This window comes from Camelina sativa, chromosome 19, assembly GCF_000633955.1.
Source record: "Camelina sativa cultivar DH55 chromosome 19, Cs, whole genome shotgun sequence".
In the NCBI taxonomy this organism is placed as follows: Eukaryota; Viridiplantae; Streptophyta; class Magnoliopsida; order Brassicales; family Brassicaceae; genus Camelina; species Camelina sativa.
In genome coordinates this window covers 272,325-290,782 of record NC_025703.1, presented here as the reverse complement: position 1 = coordinate 290,782, position 18,458 = coordinate 272,325, and the positions used below count along the sequence as shown (strand labels likewise).

The window sequence follows — 18,458 nt, the reverse complement described above, 5'->3', positions numbered from 1 at the left end:
TTTTTTTTTTTTTTTTTTTTTTTTGTAATTATCTAAAGGAAAAAATATTAAAATAACCCAAAAAATTAAAATAACCGAACAAAAAAAAAACAAATAGCCACAAATGCTAGTATTATTGTAAAATAAATACATTAACACACGTAAAAAAATAAATTTGTAACAATTTTTTTTCTTCCTGCATCTGAAAAAACGGAAATTCGAGTAATTTATAAAACACTAGTATTATTATATAAAAGGAAAAAGGTTTTTAAAAGGGTAAAAAGTGAACTTTTTGGTCCTATTAAAAATACGATTATTCAACTGAAAAAAATTATAAGCCAAACGCTGCGTTTGGTCAACATATAATAGGTACGACGTGTATAAATAAGACGACGTCGCTTTCAAAAAGCTCTTCTCCTTCCTTTCACTTTCTTTTTCTTCGATACAGTTGCAGAAAAAAAAAAACAGAGCTTTTCTTGAAAATAAGAGTGGTCACGTTTAGGAATCGAAGAAATTGGCAAATTGATATATATGTGTGAGTAGGTACTAGGTAGTCACTTTTTCATGAAAAGTGAAAGATATCGGCGGGTATAGTTTGGGGATTTCTTTTTTTTTCTTTGTGTAAAATAGTATCGTTTTGTCCCAGAATATAAACTCTTTGACCGCTCTCGACAATCTCTTGATATCTTCTATTTATCTCTTTTGTCTCATGCCTGTTCTTTGATTTCATCCGCTCAGATATGTAATCCTAAATAATCACCAAATTATGGTTTTTTTCTTCATCCATACAGGTTTGCCGGTTTGGGATCAATACATAAGATTGTTCTTAAATGTGTTTAGTATAGATTGTTTACAGATACAAAAATGAGAGAGTTGAACCTTGTTTTCTACAGTATTAAACAGATCTATTCTCTAGGTTGCTGCAAAAAAAAGTTGTAGTCTTGTGGAGAGAATCATGGTATTGGTAGATTTAGATTATCTTTAGACAGACATAGACTCTACTCTGCTCTAGAGCTCTGTTTCTTAATTCCTAAAATAATCATTTGTGATGATCGAATCAAAACAAACCCGTTGGACCAAAAAAGATTTAAACAGATAGATGATGCAGAGTTAAGGAACCTTCTCAGGGACTTTGCTAAACACCAAAGTCTTTACAATGGGAGAAACGATCAGCTTCTGAGACATCTTTACGAAGCTTGCGTTCGGTTCCAACTCCAAGAGATTCGAGGGACCAAGAAATAGGATCTGCAGAACCATTCTTCCCATCCTGCAAGTTTTTTTAACAAAACAGAAGCCACTGAGATCTTCTGGTTGATTGAAAACAGGGGAAATTTGAGTTTTTAAGTAGTGCTAACCTTTTTGGCGGGTGTTGGGGTTATCAACCACTGGATCATTGGGTACGTATAGAATGTTCAATAACTAAACCGGTTATCACTCTTGGTTTAAGTATTTGAGTTATTCAGCTAGTTCTTTGATGTGATTGGTATAAGAATGTTCACCCAGCCGGCGTCGTCATCACTCATCAGTCTCTCGTATATATGCATCCTCATCTTCTATCCACTGTAACCGGTTCTGTCGCATCCTAGCAGGGACGAAATCACCATAATGGAAGCCAATTGGGTTAGAATACTTGGCCTTCAAAGACTCTTTGTGGATGATCTTCACGGAAAGACCAGCAGATACTGACAGCATCATCGTTACGGTAGACGTAGAGGTTTTGAGCTTTGTGATTGTAGACCATGTCTTCATCCGATTCAGCCCATCCTATGTTAATGATCATCCGTCACCACGTGTCATTCTCTTTCCTTGTATAGACCTTAAACGTGTGACTCATCGATCACACAACTAGGTAATCTTTGGTTTTCTCATCCACCCAGAGACAAGTTCAGATCCAGAACTCCCTACAATGGCCAAGGGTGGTTCAGAGAGGATCAGATTGTGAATTTGGCTACGATTACAGCAGATGATGATGATCGTTCCTTGTCTTACGTCGGCGGTCTCAAAAGAGAGAGAAAAAAAAAAAAAAGACACAAGTGTGGGGATTCGAATCCCGGTTCGATTTGACACAATACCAACACCTTACCCCTAGGCTACAGAAACATATTCATACTAATCAATAAACCGATTGTATATATACGGGTGGAGGTTTTATTTGACATCAATTTATATATTGGATTTTTTTCTTCCAACCAAAAACTATTAGTTATTAAACATCCAAATAAAAATAATTTGAGGATTTTTTTAAACATTTTTTCCTTTATAGTTTTGATTTTGAAGATATCATCAGATTTATAAAGCCAATCTCTTCGGAAAAAATAATCTATAAATAATTGATTATCTTTTTATAAATCATTATTTTTTTTTTATTTGGGCAAAAAAACAGTCTCATTAATAAACTTAGATACGTAATGTTAAACATTTATTTTTACAACACCAAAATGCAAAAATTTGTCATATTTCTTGTTTTTCACTTATATATATATATATATATATATTTTTTTTTTTTAACTTAGATATCATAGTATAAATGTTTAAAATTGCTTCACTGAATATAGATATGATATATATATATATTGTTAAGATATGTGTGTATTTGAAATCATTGTCTATTAAAAATTAGTTAAATACAAAATGTGTACAAATTATACATGTTAATGATGCTCTAAATCAAGGATGGCTATTCCATAATTTTGACATTAAGGGAGATTAGAGCTTTTCAGCGGAAGAGGTTTGGAAAGGAAGATGGTGTTAAAGTTCTAGCACCTCTTGTGACAAATTCTCCTCTAGCAGCGGTAGTAGTGGCCACGGTGACAAGCCAGTTATTCCAGACAAAGACATGAAGAGTCTCATCGTGGATCACAACATGGAAAGGTTTCTGCTCTTTTTGGGGAAAAAGTTTCCATGGCTTGGGGCTAAGTATGGACCATTGGCTTCTCTTGTGTATCATGTGAAGCTCATGGTGATTGAAATGTCGACACTAAGAGAGATTGGATTTTATCAGCGGAAGAGGTTTGGAAAGGAAGATGGTGTTGAAGTTCTAGCACCTCTTGTGGCACAATTTTCTCCTGTTGTTGCTTCAACTCATTTGGTATGCTGCTCTTCTTTTCTCAAGCAGCTATGTGATTGCTCAAGAAGGAATGAAGCAATTGGAAGTCTTGGAGTCAAGGGTTGAGTCCATTGAATCTCTGTTAGGACATGTGGATTCTTCTCTACAAGAGATCAAGACTGGTTTAGAAGTTGTGACCTCTGAGTTAAAAGAGGTGAAGGAGATCATCGGAAGTCCTCTCTCTCTCCTTAAAAATTTCTTTCGTAGGTAAAGTTGTTGATGATGGGGATTCTTAGTAATTGAGGATGATTTATCAGTGTAAATAGATTAGGATAATGATTGTCTGATGATTGTTTGTTGTCTGTTATGCAAGAGAGAGATCTAGGAATTATGGGAAGACTTATTTTTGTTCATTGGTGAAATGGTGATCGTTCATTATGTGAGTAGTTCTTTATTGAAGAATTTTAGTGAAGATAATCATGAGCCTTTTTGTATGTGCATTTATGTTCTCACTCACGTTCAACAGAAGGCAGTGAACCAGTTCCTCTAATACTTATGTGATAAGTTTGTTCTTATGATATGGTTCCATGACTGTTCACTTCATAGTACACACGCAACAAAAGTCATAGCCATGATTATTCTCCAAAAGCAAGTGAGAGAGTATCAAAAGTTAGACAAAAAGAAACTTATTGGTAAGGAGGACTTACAAACGCAAGAAACAGGGTCATTTTGCATGTTTAGGCAAAGAAGATGACTTGGGATAGAAGATATGTGGTTCAATTTGTTCTTGGCAGGATGATTCTGGACAATGTTGTTCTCAGAAAATCAGCTGGTGAAACAAAAGAAAGGCAAAAGGTTATGATTAATGATTCCATTAGCAGGGTTTTATAATGAGGTAATTTGGATAAATCAGGAGCTGCTAAGGGATATATGTCCTATTGTTAATTGACTACTCTTGAAACGTTTTACTTAAGAAACAGAGATCAGCAGAGTAATTTTGCATGTTTAGTTGGTGGAACAAAAAGGCAAAAGGTATATGATTAATGAATGATTCCATTTGCAGTGTTTTGTAAGAAGAATCACTAATATAAATTGCTTCTATTGAAGATGAATCCTTTTTCTATTTTATATCGAAATCATCTTCCTTTTCTACCAGAGACTGTCTTTTTCACAGCCCCAACAGAGACTAAGAACTGATCAAGAGAAGAGAGAGTTCTCATATCGTCTGGAGGAAAATAGCTCGCTGCTTTCCCCATTAGCGAAGTGAAGAGTAGAGAGAGCGAAGGACGAGTTACATATCTTTCCCCTAGAAGATCGTCTAGGAACCCAAACGCAGCTAGAAACTCTGATCTTCCTGCGTTTATTGGAGCTTCGAAATGAGCTGGTATTATCCTTTTGAATCGCCAGTCACGTGCTATCTCATCGATCCAATCTTTCACCTGCATCATTTGTGATGATCAAATCAAAACAACCACGTTTGGACCAAAAAGATTTAAACAGATAGAATAAGGACCTTCTCAGGGACTTTGCTAAAGACCAAAGTCTTTACAATGGGAGAAACGATCAGCTTCTGCGACATTTTTGCGAAGCTTGCGTTTGGTTCCAAGAGATTCGAGGGACCAAGAAATAGGATTTGCAGAACCATTCTTTCCCATCCTGCAAGTTTAAAAAAAAAACAGAAGCCACTGAGATCTTCTGGTTGATTGAAAACAGGGGAAACTTGAGTTTTTAAGAAGTGCTAACCTTTTTGGCGGGTGTTGGGGTTATCAACCACTGGATCATTTGGTACGTCTTTTCCTTTGCTAAGTATCTTAACAGCTAGTCCATTCTTAGCCGAGGCCAACAAGGACTCATTGGTGATACTCGAGGGAGGTCTCCGTGGGACGAAGATCACAGCATCAGTGACTAAAAGGGTTCTTGACCGCTTATGGTAGAAGGCTACTTCGACATAAGGTCCAATTCCTGGATATATATATATATATAACCCCATAAGAAAAATATGATTTCTGAATCTTTCAACCAAACCAGATTGAAATACTTAAAAGGAACATACATACCAACTTCTGGGGAGCTTAGGACTTTCTGCTCAATCTCCTCAGCCCATGGGGTAGATAAGTCCCCGTCTTTGATGATATTAGCACGAAAGATACCGAAAAACTCGAGAGGTAAGTTCAATGGCCAGCTCCATTGTCTTGGTGCCACCCATATCTGAGCCTTAGGGAACTTTCTAGAAAACGGACCAACAAAAATCTTGTGCTCATAAGCAAATGTTGGCAGGACAATGTACTCAACCGGAGCTCCCAACTCCTTAATAAGCTGCCACAAAGCGAAGACAACCAAATAGTGTTCAATCATCTATCTACACGCTTTCTCTATTTATCAACCACTAATTAAGTGTTAAAATATCAAGGCAAGAAGAGAAATGACATGAAAGTATGATACTTTGTCAATTCAACAATTCTGACAAAATCCAATCTGGTGGGGAAGAAGAAAAAGATGTGGAACCTGAATACACTCTTTGGTGGGAGCAATAGGAGCATGAACCCATAAACCTCCAGATTTGAGTTTGATGACAGTCATTCGTATATTGGTGGACACACTGCTAAACCCTAAAGCTTGTTCTTGTTCAAACATCCATATGCAACCTTTAACCGCCTTCAAACAAAAACAACAAGGTTCAATAATTGTGTTTTTGTCAAAATTGAAACAGTGTTTTTGGGCATAATTGACTTGGTGGAGTCTGTTGATTGGAGAAGACGACCAATTTAAAGAACCCTAGAGAAATAGAGAGATGGAGTTAATATAAAGCTAACCTCGGTTCTGATGGTGCGCCGGTTAAGAAAAGGGCCAAGAGGAAAAGGAAAGCCAGTGAAGTTAATATAAAACTGTTTGCTTCGATCTCCGTTTACGTCATCAGTAACGACGGTCTTGCTCGTCGAAGAAGAAGCAGAAACCATCACCGGAGCTTTAATTTCTCGGTTTACGGACATGGGTCGACCCAAATTCAATGACCCACCGACAAAGTTGATGTTCTTATCCAATACTACAAGTTTCGGTTTCGGGAGATGAACGGCCATGGCCGCTGCCGCCATTTTTCTTCTTCGCTTATCAGTTCCGATGTTCTTTTTTTTTTTGGTTCTTCAGCTTTTTTTTTTAATTGGTACAATAGGAACTAGAAGCTGATGTTTGGACACGTTGATGGGTATAGTGTGATAGTTTCCCTTTTCCTACGTGGATATTACAACAACAAATATTGTGTGGACGTTACTTTAAGGACAAGAGCATAAATCTCATTCATAGAAGAAGAACATCGTAGAACTTTCCCAAATCCTCCTATATTATTTTTTCAATAGCCGTTTCGGTTATGATTTTGAATGGAGGTTAAGTTTAAAATTCCATCGGTTTGGTTTTGTGGGTGGTGGTGGTTATGACGCGCTACGTTTGCGGATGGGAAGACGAAAAAGCTACTAGCCAGCATTAAGACAAGACCCACACACTCAAAACTGTTAAATTCCCCAACGGCTACAAACAAAAGAAAAGTAATAGTATCATCATCATATACAGATCTTACAATAAAATATAATTGTATAAGAGTTATTTTCATTTTATTTTATTTTTGAAAACAATATCAATATTGGATACATATAAGATTCATTGTACATATGTTATCAATATGTCCTTGAACTTGAAGGAAATAAATCTTGGCTTTACATTTAACAATTACTAGTAGTATTTACAACCAATTTATTAGCATTGACCAAAGGAAAAGGAAATAAATTTCAGCCAAAAAGGTAAGAAAATATGACCCAAAAAAAAGACAAAAAATACATAACGCTTTAAGGCTTAACTTGTACTTTTCGTGAACCTCGAGGTTTAATTTATTAGCATTGGAAGGTTTTTGCTGGGTCGATGAATTAATTTACGGATCTAGAGAGATCTTTTCCTGGAAAAGGAGAAATTTGTGTCACACGACACGACGTTTCAATATACTACTACTTAACTAAAACTTTAAAAGAGACCCAAATAAAAACCATCCAAATCTCTTCTAAAAAAACCCCCACTCACTCATCAAAAGAGAAAGACTCATCCTATTCTCATGGCGAGAGTTGCGTTGTTAGTTGCGGCGGCGTTTCTGGCTTTTCTGATGGCGGCGCCGGTCACTGAGGTAGCGGCGAAGAGGTGGACTGTTGGAGATAACCAGTTCTGGAACCCCAATATCAACTATACCGTCTGGGCTCAGGACAAACACTTTTACCTCGACGATTGGCTCTGTATTATGCTCTCTAACTCTCTCTTTCTCTTGACATGATCACACACACACACAAACTCACTCTCTGATTCATTATATGTGTTAGATCTGTTGGCATATTCGTAATTTCATTATCTATGATGACGTTCGAAAATTATGTAGTCCAGATCATGTCGGATACAATACAATCATAGGCTCTGTTTTCATTTATTAAAAAGTGGGTCTTTCACATCACTCAGTAGTAAGTCTGAACATATTAGTTTCAGTTTTGACCTTTTGATTGATATGGATTAGGCTCTCTGTTTTTTTTTTTTTTTTTTTTTTTTTTTTTTTTTTTTTTNTTGGTGTCTCCTTTTGGTGGTTTCTTTCTTGTCTCCATAGATTTTGTGTACGAGAGAAACCAATTCAACGTTATAGAGGTGAACGAGACGAACTATATAAGCTGCAATTCCAATAATCCCATCGCTAATTGGACTCGTGGTGCTGGAAGGGATTTAGTTCATCTTAATGAGACCAGGCATTATTATCTGATTAGTGGTAATGGTGGTGGGTGTTACGGCGGTATGAAACTTGCTGTTTTAGTTGAGAAACCGCCTCCTCCTCCACCACCTGCTTCACCTAATAAGAACAGTGCATCAACGGTCTCTGCTTTTGCCCATCAGTTTGTTGTTCCGGTCGCTGTTTTCGCAGCAGTTGGGACTATGTGGGATGCGGTTCCGAGGTTGTGGTAACAAGCCTGGATTTGTTTCTCTTAAAGAGAAAACGTACGATTGTTAACGGTGACATCCGGTTCAATTTATATATGTTCACGAAGTGAAGCTCGTTTATAGTTTTTCACTGGTACTCTTTTATGTTAGGTTGTTGGATCTCTTTATGTGTTTGTGTGTTTTTGCCTCGTTGGATTATTTCATTCTTGCTTTTGCTTTTGCTTTTGTTGGTGTGAAAAATCAATTATTCATGCTTTAGCTTTAATGAGCCTACGATTTGGGCTTGGATTCTAAGTTATCGATCTTTTCTTCAGTTTGGACCCATAGATGATCATTGTCACTAATATATACACAACACGTCCATATCCAGTTGTTGAGATTCCACACGTTACACGTACATCGTTACATATAAGAATTCTACACAAATTTAACTCATATGACTCGAAAGGACTTTTAAATTTCGATTTCGGAAAACCACACAGCTAATGAACCTAGTATATACTGATTCTAATCAGTTAACACATAGTAGTTTTATTTCCTAGATTTGATTCCAGAGTACCATTTTACGTTTCATGAAAAATGGTTTTATGTAGACCGATGAAAATTTCAAGATACTATCAAAGAATGGTCTTAGGTCTATAGTTCTATACTTTATGACAGTAAAATAAATGAGCTCCTTTTTTTGTATTTCACAAAAATTATACGTGGAATGAGAAAGCAACTAAATTATTCCAATAATTGATGTATTGTCATGTAGGTGATATAATAAGTTGCAAGTTGGTCGCATTGTCACATAACATCAAAGACAAAAGGATGTTTGGGAACACGTTTATCTTTTTAGTGTCCTCTCAACAACCACCCTTTCTCCAATCTTCAAGTCGTCTTATGCATATTTTATACTGCTCCACTTGTTTATTCTTTTTTTTCTTGGCCATTCTTAATTTTGTTAATCAAGTTTTATTAACATTAAGGATGGCACACTAGGCCTGTAAACGGAGCGAATATCCAGTTTTTTTTGGGATATCCGTATCTGTATCCGTATCCGTTTTATCCGTATTCGTATCCAAAAATTTCGGACATCTGTTAAAAATTCGATTATTCGCGAATATCCGTGGATATCCGTAATTTTTTAAAATATATACATATATATATATATGTATTTTAGACTAAAATACCGCATATTTGTATAAAATACCATGTATTTTGGATAAAAATACCGAATTTTCGTATATAAATACCACATCAACCAAACGAAAATAAATGATTTGATTAACCTAAATTTTAGGATTATCCATATCCGTATCCGAATATAATACAAGGTATTTGAGAAAAACGGATATCCGTTATCCGTTTTGAAATTTAGCACTATCCGTATCCGTATCCATTTTATATGATATTTCACTATCCGTATTCGTATCCGTTTGTTTAGATATCCGTTTTTTTTGGAGCGAATTCGAATACAAATACGGATATCCGCGGATAACGGATAATAATCTCACGCCTAGGCACACTATCTCTACAATCTATGTACTACATTAGTTTTATAGTGTGATGGGTAAAGACTATTCTTTTTGTTTAAAAAAAAAAAAAGTGTGATGAGTAAAGAAACTTAGTTGTGGATAACCCAAGTCCAACATGTGTCTTGTTTTTGACATCGATCAAGGACTTTCTATTTTGAAAACCAAAAAAACTATTACTTGCTTCTTGGTTATTTTTTTTCTTTTTTCGTTGTCTATTGTGTGTGTGTTTAAGTTGACCCAAACAAAAAAATATTATGTTGAACATGATTACGGGTAACAATTTTGTTGATGATAAGAAATTTCAGTAACTTAAAAACCATAAGACATATAAGTATATAACTAATCATGAGTCAAGTCTTTCATGTTGATCTTGAAGAAAATGTATCGTTTAGCTCTTTTTATTTAGTTATATTCATATTTAACAAATATATTGTGTCAAAACTATTTCTTGTAAATTTGTAATGGGTCTCCCTAAATCAAGGGAATTCTGGACTTTTAGCCTATTGTCTCCATATATAGGGTACTAGCCATTGATAATATGTGTGGATCGTTATACTTTGTTCCAAACTATTAGTATACTAGCCAAAACTAATATACTAAACTTAACCCTGATTAGGGTTTATTTAATCTACTCATCTCCCAAACAGTGGACACCATGATTAGTCACCTTAACCTATCAAAACCCTAGATCTTTTGTTTTTTTTTTGGAATTAAATAAAATATTGTCGATAACCATTAACAGTTAGAAAATAACCAGCTAGCTAGACTAATTTAGTTTATTGACTAAAGCTGGCAGTTTAAATAGTATCATTAGTTCATCACATCGATAATGACATGATGGTAAACTAATCTGACCACGAGATTTGCTCATTTGAAGATGTTTAATTTTATAGTTCAAACTTCAAACCCATAAAAGAATTCACTTTCAATTTTAAATTATTGTTCGTGTGGTTATCGGATTTTCGACTATGTAAAGGGCCTAAAGTAACTATATAATAATAGCTTGACCCTAATCCAAAAGTCAACCACACGTCCCGACAAAACAAACAGCTCTTCAAGGTTTTTTTTGGTCATAAAGATTTTTGTTCCCCGTGTTTTCTCATACACCAGTTTTTTTTAGATATTAAAATTACATAACCCCAATATTAGGGATATATTTTAACATTTTTTTGACTATTTTCTTGCAAACATGGATTTCAACTTCGTTAAGTTGTATCCCTTTTGATATTATCCAACACCAGGTTACAATTCTTCTTGACCCTTCTTGAGTTTAACTAAACTGTCTTTGTCATTTGAATACCGTAATACGGTATATCAAGAAATGTCAAACCTTTGTTTATGTTTTCCTTTTGTTTGAGATAAAGTTTCAATATGCTTGATTGCTTCCCTTTCTGTTGCGTCCATAACTCATACTGCGTGACACCAAAAAACACAACTTCTGATTATCGAATTATAAATTAAATTTTAAATACATATGGGAGTATGATTTTATATAAGAAAATGGAACTGATAATTTCTATTTCTAATGAGGTATCAATACGCTGTCCCTTAGGTGTCAACAACAATAAAATAATGATACTAATTGCAAAAACATATGTCAGTTAATTAGTTTAAGTTGATTACTTTAATCCTCTTGACACTCTGAAGACATGGTACGCAGACACTTGTTACGTTTTGCTTTAAGAACCCGAAAACATAATTTAATGAAACACAAATCGTTGCACGAATATTCCCAAAATTACGTTATTATTCATTATGTCATTTAATATCAAAGAGATTAGATCTGTGTATAATCAGAAATATTATATTTGATTTTTGAGTCTTTTGACATTTTTGCAGCTTCAAGTTTTTAGTTTGGTCACTTGAAAAGTACTTATAATGATGATTCGAACGATGTAAAATATAGTATCAAATAATTGACCAAAGTCGTGGGCAATATCGAACTTTATATGTTACTAATAATTAGCCACAAATCAAATTTATGATTTCGGAATCAAATGGATCCTTTTCGGATTTTTTTTCTCAATCCATTTAAATAAATGTTTTAATGAACTAGTAATATATTAACTTATCTAAAATAAAAGGTTAAGTTTCTTTTTTATTTTATTTTTCTGTGATGAAAATGGCATAGTAGTTTTACTGTCGGCCATTTTAGTTAATTGAAGATTACGTTCTGCATAAAATAAAAAATAAATACTCCATATAATAACAAATGCAAGTTGGTCCTTGTGTGTTTGGCTCATAAAGGAATAAGGTGGATGCTTATTGGCTATTCCATATCTCACATTTAATTTCCACCTGTAAAACTGTTAACCTCTACTTAGTACTAACCATATCATAAGATATATGATCAACACTCAACAGTCCTGCATCTGCATGCATCACTTACACGATTGACAACATTAATTTTACTACATAGAACTGCGATAAACAAATGACTCTACCATACCGCCTAAAAATCTTCGATCATTATGTTTAGTAATTTACAATGATGTAGTTTGTATGCTTTGGAAATCAAACTCCGAACCTAACATATACCCACCCACTCCACTTGATCGACCATTGAATCCAAGAACTTATACTTTCACTTGCATTCATTTAATCTAAAAAGTGTATTTTGTCGCTACTTGGAGTGGTTGCCTCGCAGTGCCGGTCTTGTGAGGCTGACTTTGGGGGAAAAAACAAGCTTCTATGGTCAACACGTTGAAATTAAAGACACAATTCTTAAACACTTTATTTTTTATTTTTTTTACTCATATTTTTAAACACTTTATAAGTACTTATAATATACTGAGATGCATTTAGTTACTGATATTCTTATTAATATTATTGTATAGTTCAGCTGTAAAATCTTTTAGGTTTTAATTTTTTTTCCTCATGAAAGAACAAAATGGAATGTAAACGATATATAAAATGACAAATAAAAGTCTTCAAATACTTATATTTGCGATTGGTAAAACCTTGTGACATCACGTATATATCACTAGTAAAGCAGAACCTATATATCTTCTGATGATTATTGTTGTTTTAGATGTGATAGAGATACGCATATGGATTATAAGACTCATGACATCAACCCGAAAATTAAAAAGAAATAGTAAAGATATAAACCAAGTGATTTTTTTTTTTTGAATTTGATAATATAAAAAATTGATTATGGGTCACTCAAATAATTAACTTCAACTTTACAACAAGAAACGGTCTAGTACACACACACATCCTAATATTGTTGGTCCGCAAGATTTACTATATGTTAATGCACAAGTACAAATAGCATCTAAGATGACTTTTACAAGTTAATTTGGTGATTCAATCAACCTTGTTAAACAAATGATTGAATAAAAAGGGTAATAAAAGATGCAAGTTGAATTATATTTTGCACAAGACTAGTAATAAAATAGCTTAAATGCGAAATTCATCAGAACAGAGTGATTGGACCAGAATAAATTAGTAATAATATTATTATTAAAGAAGTTCCATGTTTAGCCCGTAGACTTTCGAAAACCAATGTCAAGGCTGCACGAAACCGATCTAAAGAAAATCATACATTGAAACAGAAGACTCTTGTCTATTTGTTTCTCTATATATATATATATACACACACATATACCAACACAGTAATTAATATCAATATCTAGAGAAATCTACAAAGATTGAGATTTGTTAAAATTTTATCTTTTCAGAATATGGCGGTTGAAGACGATGTATCTTCGATAAGAACGACCACGTTAGTGGCTCCAACAAGACCGACGATCACAGTTCCTCAGAGACCTCCTGCGATCGAAACGGCGGCTTATTTCTTTGGCGGTGGAGATGGGCTTAGTCTTAGCCCAGGTCCACTTTCTTTTGTCTCTTCTTTGTTCGTTGACAGCTTCCCTGACGTCTTGACGCCGGATAATCAACGGACGACGTCGTTCTCTCAGCTTCTCGTCGGTGCTATGTCGGTGTCTCCTGGCGCTGGCGGCGGAGGACGTTCTACGACGGGGATGTTCGCCGGAGGAGGTCCGATGTTTACAATCCCTTCTGGTATCAGCCCTTCTAGTCTTCTCACCTCTCCCATGTTCTTTCCTCCTCAGGTTATTATTTCTTTGTCTCATCCTTAATTAATAGTTTAGGCCTTTAACTATTATAAAATTAATTTTAGAGTTTGTATGTGTATGTAAAACTAATTATGTAAACTTTAATAATAAAATTAACCAATTTACTAAATTAATTCATGATTCACATTTTAATTAGTTCTTAATACACTCAATCGTCTAAAAATTGAGAAAAATACGACAAAAATAGTATTATTAACCAATACACTACAACCTTGTTTTGGACCAAACTAGCATTTTTCATATAGTTTTCCTTTTTCCGTAATATCATCAATTAAATCGTTCTTGTGATATATAATGCTGCAGTCGCCAGTTCAGACTGGCTTTGTTCAACCGCAACCACAACCACAACAACCAGGCACATTTTCTCACCATATGCCGACATCGACGTCTACCATCCATGGACGTCAATCTTTTGAAGTTTCGCAAGCTGATCAAAGAGCTCCAAACCATCATAATAATCAGGCTAATAATAACCGGTCGTATAATGTGGTTAATGTTGATAAACCGGCGGATGACGGTTACAACTGGAGGAAGTACGGACAAAAGCCTATCAAAGGGTGTGAATATCCAAGGAGTTATTACAAATGCACACATGCTAACTGCCCGGTTAAGAAGAAAGTTGAACGGTCGTCGGATGGACAAATCACTCAGATCATTTACAAAGGTCAACATGATCACGAGAGGCCTCAGAATCGCCGTGGCGGTGGCGGCAGAGATTCCGTTGAGGTTGGTGATATTCATTTCGTTGGTGGTGTAGGGCATATGATTGAATCTAGTGATGATAGTGGTTATGGTAAGGATCATGATGATGATAATAATGATGATGATGATGAAGATGATGATCTTCCGGGTTCAAAGATAAGGTATAGTACAAGTGTGAGTCATATATATGAAAAGAGCACATAAATAGTATAACATTCATAGCATTTCCAATTAATTAATGGTGGGATTGTAGGAAAATAGATGGTGTGTCGACGACTCACCGGACGGTGACCGAGCCAAAGATTATTGTCCAGACAAGAAGTGAAGTGGACCTTCTCGACGATGGTTATAGATGGCGCAAGTACGGACAAAAAGTTGTCAAAGGAAATCCTCATCCAAGGTATTATTTTAGTTACGGTCGTGTTTTTAATGTTCATATAGTTTACATAAAACTAAGTTGATATCATTCTAATTCTTTTTTTACATTTTGTTTCTAAAAACACTACTCTTTTTATTTTGGTAATATTAGGAGCTACTATAAATGTACAACGGCGAATTGTACGGTGCGTAAACATGTAGAGAGAGCTTCAACAGATGCTAAGGCTGTGATTACAACTTATGAAGGTAAACACAACCACGACGTCCCTGCAGCAAGAAACGGTACCGCAGCAGCAACCGCAGCCGCTGCTGGGACGTCCGAACAACATCGTATGAGATCAGTGTCGGGGAACAATATGCAACAACATATGAGTTTCGGTAACAATAATAACAATTCAGGCCAACCTCCGGTCCTGTTGAGGTTGAAAGAAGAGAAAATTACTATTTGACTTATAAACCGACGACTTCGAGGTTGTTTTAGGATTGGTTTAGCCGTTCGGTGATTTATTCTGAACCGGACAACTACTGATGATTAATGACTTGTATAACAAGTGTGATGTGAATTTGAGTGCATGCTTTTGGNACAAAGTTTGTGAAAGTGGGAAATATTAGTTTTATTTTTTTTTTTTTTTTTTTTTTTTTTTTTTTTTTTTTGTATCTAACCATTGTTTGAGAATACAAATGTACGTAACAACATATACACTATATACAGTACTTTCTTTTCAGTTTTATTTTGTTTTTCGCCCTTCGAAAGTTAGTAGACATTATTATCTTCTTTAATTTTCTTCTCGGTAAAAAGATAAATCTATTTTAAAATTACACATGAAAAAGATAGAAGAGATAAAAAAGATGTTGTATTGTTGTCTCTTTTCTCTTCCAGAGTTTAAGGAGGAGGATTATCGAATTCTCCGTAATTATCTCTCTAATCGATTCGGTTCTCTCTATTTTACATCAAAAACTATTTTTCCTTAAATTTTTGTTTTTTTTTAATTTCTCCTTTATTTTCGTTTCTTTATGGTCTAATGCGGGGATCGCCCTCCCTGCGTTGGACCCGTTTACCCGACCCGGGTCGATACTCACGCAGCCCGGAACCTCTCCTCTGACAATTAATTTATTATATATGGGTTGCTTCAACTCCAAGCATTCTTCTTCTTCTCCGGCGGGTCCTCCACGCCCTCATCGCCGTCGTTTCGACATAGCTGTCCACCACCGAAATCATCCCCAAGATCACCATAAACGCCACGTTCTTCCCGGTCCACCATCTCACCGCCGTGTCGTCAACTCATCCCCGAAAAAACATCACAATAATGACGATGATGCTCCAAGATCGAGGACCTCCGGTGTTAGCCTAAGATCGAGCTTGCCCCACGGCAATGTAGAGGCTGAGCAGGTGGCGGCTGGTTGGCCCTCCTGGCTCAGCTCCGCCGCACCCGAGGCCGTTCATGGATGGGTTCCACTACGGGCCGAGGACTACGAGAAAAGAGAGAAGGTAAATTAATCCTATAAACCTAATCATAGATTTCTTGCCAGAAAAGTAACGACCCTATCAATGATCTCTCAACAATTATTTTCTAGATCGGACAAGGGACGTATAGCAACGTGTTCCGGGCTTGTGAGGTATCGACGGGACGAGTTATGGCTTTGAAAAAAAATACGGGTCCAAAATTTTGAAACTGAAAATATAAGATTCATAGCGAGAGAAATCATGATTTTGAGAAGATTAGATCATCCCAACATTATGAAACTCGAAGGGATCATCGCGTCAAGGAATTCAAACAGCATGTACTTTGTTTTTGATTACATGGAGCACGATCTCGAAGGCTTATGTTCATCTCCCGACATCAAATTCACCGAGGCACAGGCAAGAGAGAGACGCTCACATACACACAAAACCCTACCCTCTATTGCAAGTAACTCTGTTTTTTTCTTTTCTTTTGCCAACCCTAATTTCGTTTTCAGATAAAATGCTACATGAAGCAATTGCTATGGGGAGTAGAACACTGTCATCTACGAGGGATTATGCACAGAGACATTAAAGCCGCAAATATTCTGGTGAACAACAAAGGAGTTTTAAAGCTAGCTGATTTTGGATTAGCCAACATTGTAACACCAAGAAACAAGAATCAGTTGACGAGTCGGGTCGTGACATTATGGTACCGTGCACCAGAACTTCTTATGGGCTCGACCAGTTATAGTGTATCGGTCGACCTTTGGAGTGTTGGTTGTGTTTTCGCAGAGATTCTTACGGGAAGACCACTTCTTAAAGGAAGAACAGAGGTGAGTGGGAATTAGGGGACCAAACCGATAGATTAAAATTTTACTCATTCTAGATATATAAAATCTTATTTTGGAGATGAAGTGTTGCTTGTGCTATTTCTTTGTAGATTGAACAACTTCACAAGATTTATAAACTCGCTGGATCACCAGATGAAGAATTTTGGGAAAAGAATAAGCTTCATCCTCAAACTAAGATGTTTAGGCCACAACATCAATATGAAGGTTGCCTAAGAGAAAGATTTGATGAGTTTCCGAAAACGGCAACTAATCTTCTTGAGAATCTATTGTCCATTGATACTGAGAAACGAGGAACTGCTTCCTCTGCTCTTATGTCAGAGGTGACAAAAACTTACTAAACGAAACCCTAGCCTCTTTTATAATCAAATAAGCTAAAGCTCTTTAATTTTTCTTATATATCTTTTCAGTACTTTAACACAAAGCCTTACGCTTGCGATCCATGGACATTACCTACGTATCCTCCTAATAAAGAAATGGATGCTAAGTACCGCGAAGAACTTCAACGAAGGTATCATCATTCAAGGGATCGATTTTGGCCATCTCTGTGTGTATATATATATATATCCTAGGTTGTTACTTGTGTCGAGAGATTGAAGCTTTGTTTTGCAGGAGAAGAGTTAGTGTCAAGAAAAGAGATAATTTGGCAACAAAGAAATTGGAGAAATCTCGTAGAACAGTGAAAGAGCCTACAAATCTCACCAGATTACCAACCCACCAGGTATGTGGTAACCGGACTTAACTGATGAGTATAATTCCCGGTTCAATATTGGTAATTCTGTTTATTAATCTTTTTTGCAGGAAACGAAGAAGGAAGCTGAAACACAGATTGTTATCCAGACGCCGTCAGAGACATCTCAGGCAACGACGCGAAGCGAGTTTCCTTACAACAGTTTATCTCAAACCACCGCACCAGCGAGTGGGTTCGCTTGGGCAGGAGCCAAAAAGAGGAAAGAAAACGACGTAGCTTCAACGCTGACTTATAACCAGCCGGCTGGATCTGCGAGCCATGTCAGTGGTATGAGTATGGCTTTCGCTAAGAACACTTTCGGGTTGACGATAAACGAAGAGAAACCGAGCTTTCTTAGGCCTCACGTTTCTCTCGACTCCTCTGATGTATTTTTGTTCTCTGGCTTGCATCACAAGAAAACAGAAGACGATACGGTGAGTCAAATTGGCCCGGTACCATCTAAACCGGTAGTTGATATTCGATTTTTGGTACTAAACCTCTGTAATATTATCATTTGGCAGCTTAAATTTTATTATTTTGATAAAACTTTACAGGATTTGACAAATTTTGGGGCGAATCCGAAGATTTTTCAAACTAATGGGATGAATGAAATATTAAGGAGGACTGAAAGTGATGTTAGAGTTGGTGTTCCAAGACCACCACGAATAGAGAGAGGTTAAAATTGGGGGAAGAAAACTAATTACCAGCATTTTCAGCCAAGGATATATAATTTTTTTTACCTACCATCATTTGTA

General features: G+C 35.9%; 3 protein-coding genes and 1 pseudogene across 3 annotated transcripts; 3 read left to right on the top strand and 1 right to left on the bottom strand.

Moving 5' to 3' along the window:
* On the bottom strand, positions 4,039-6,207 carry LOC104763757. Its single transcript, XM_010487129.1, has 6 exons — positions 5,839-6,207; positions 5,531-5,680; positions 5,083-5,341; positions 4,769-4,987; positions 4,539-4,681; positions 4,039-4,464 (listed from the first exon to the last, which is right to left on the bottom strand). Exons 1-6 carry the CDS (start codon positions 6,115-6,117, stop codon positions 4,162-4,164), a joined length of 1,353 nt encoding a protein of 450 aa, XP_010485431.1. The 5' UTR covers positions 6,118-6,207; the 3' UTR covers positions 4,039-4,161.
* On the top strand, positions 6,939-8,279 carry LOC104763756 (lamin-like protein). The gene is made up of 2 exons (XM_010487128.2): positions 6,939-7,296; positions 7,656-8,279. The coding sequence occupies exons 1-2, from the start codon at positions 7,122-7,124 to the stop codon at positions 8,003-8,005; spliced, it is 525 nt and encodes a 174-aa protein (XP_010485430.1). The 5' UTR covers positions 6,939-7,121; the 3' UTR covers positions 8,006-8,279.
* Positions 13,019-15,249, top strand: LOC109125117 (probable WRKY transcription factor 58). Its single transcript, XM_019241320.1, has 4 exons — positions 13,019-13,577; positions 13,905-14,464; positions 14,557-14,703; positions 14,833-15,249. Exons 1-4 carry the CDS (start codon positions 13,188-13,190, stop codon positions 15,128-15,130), a joined length of 1,395 nt encoding a protein of 464 aa, XP_019096865.1. The 5' UTR covers positions 13,019-13,187; the 3' UTR covers positions 15,131-15,249.
* On the top strand, positions 15,667-18,452 carry LOC104763755 (annotated as a pseudogene).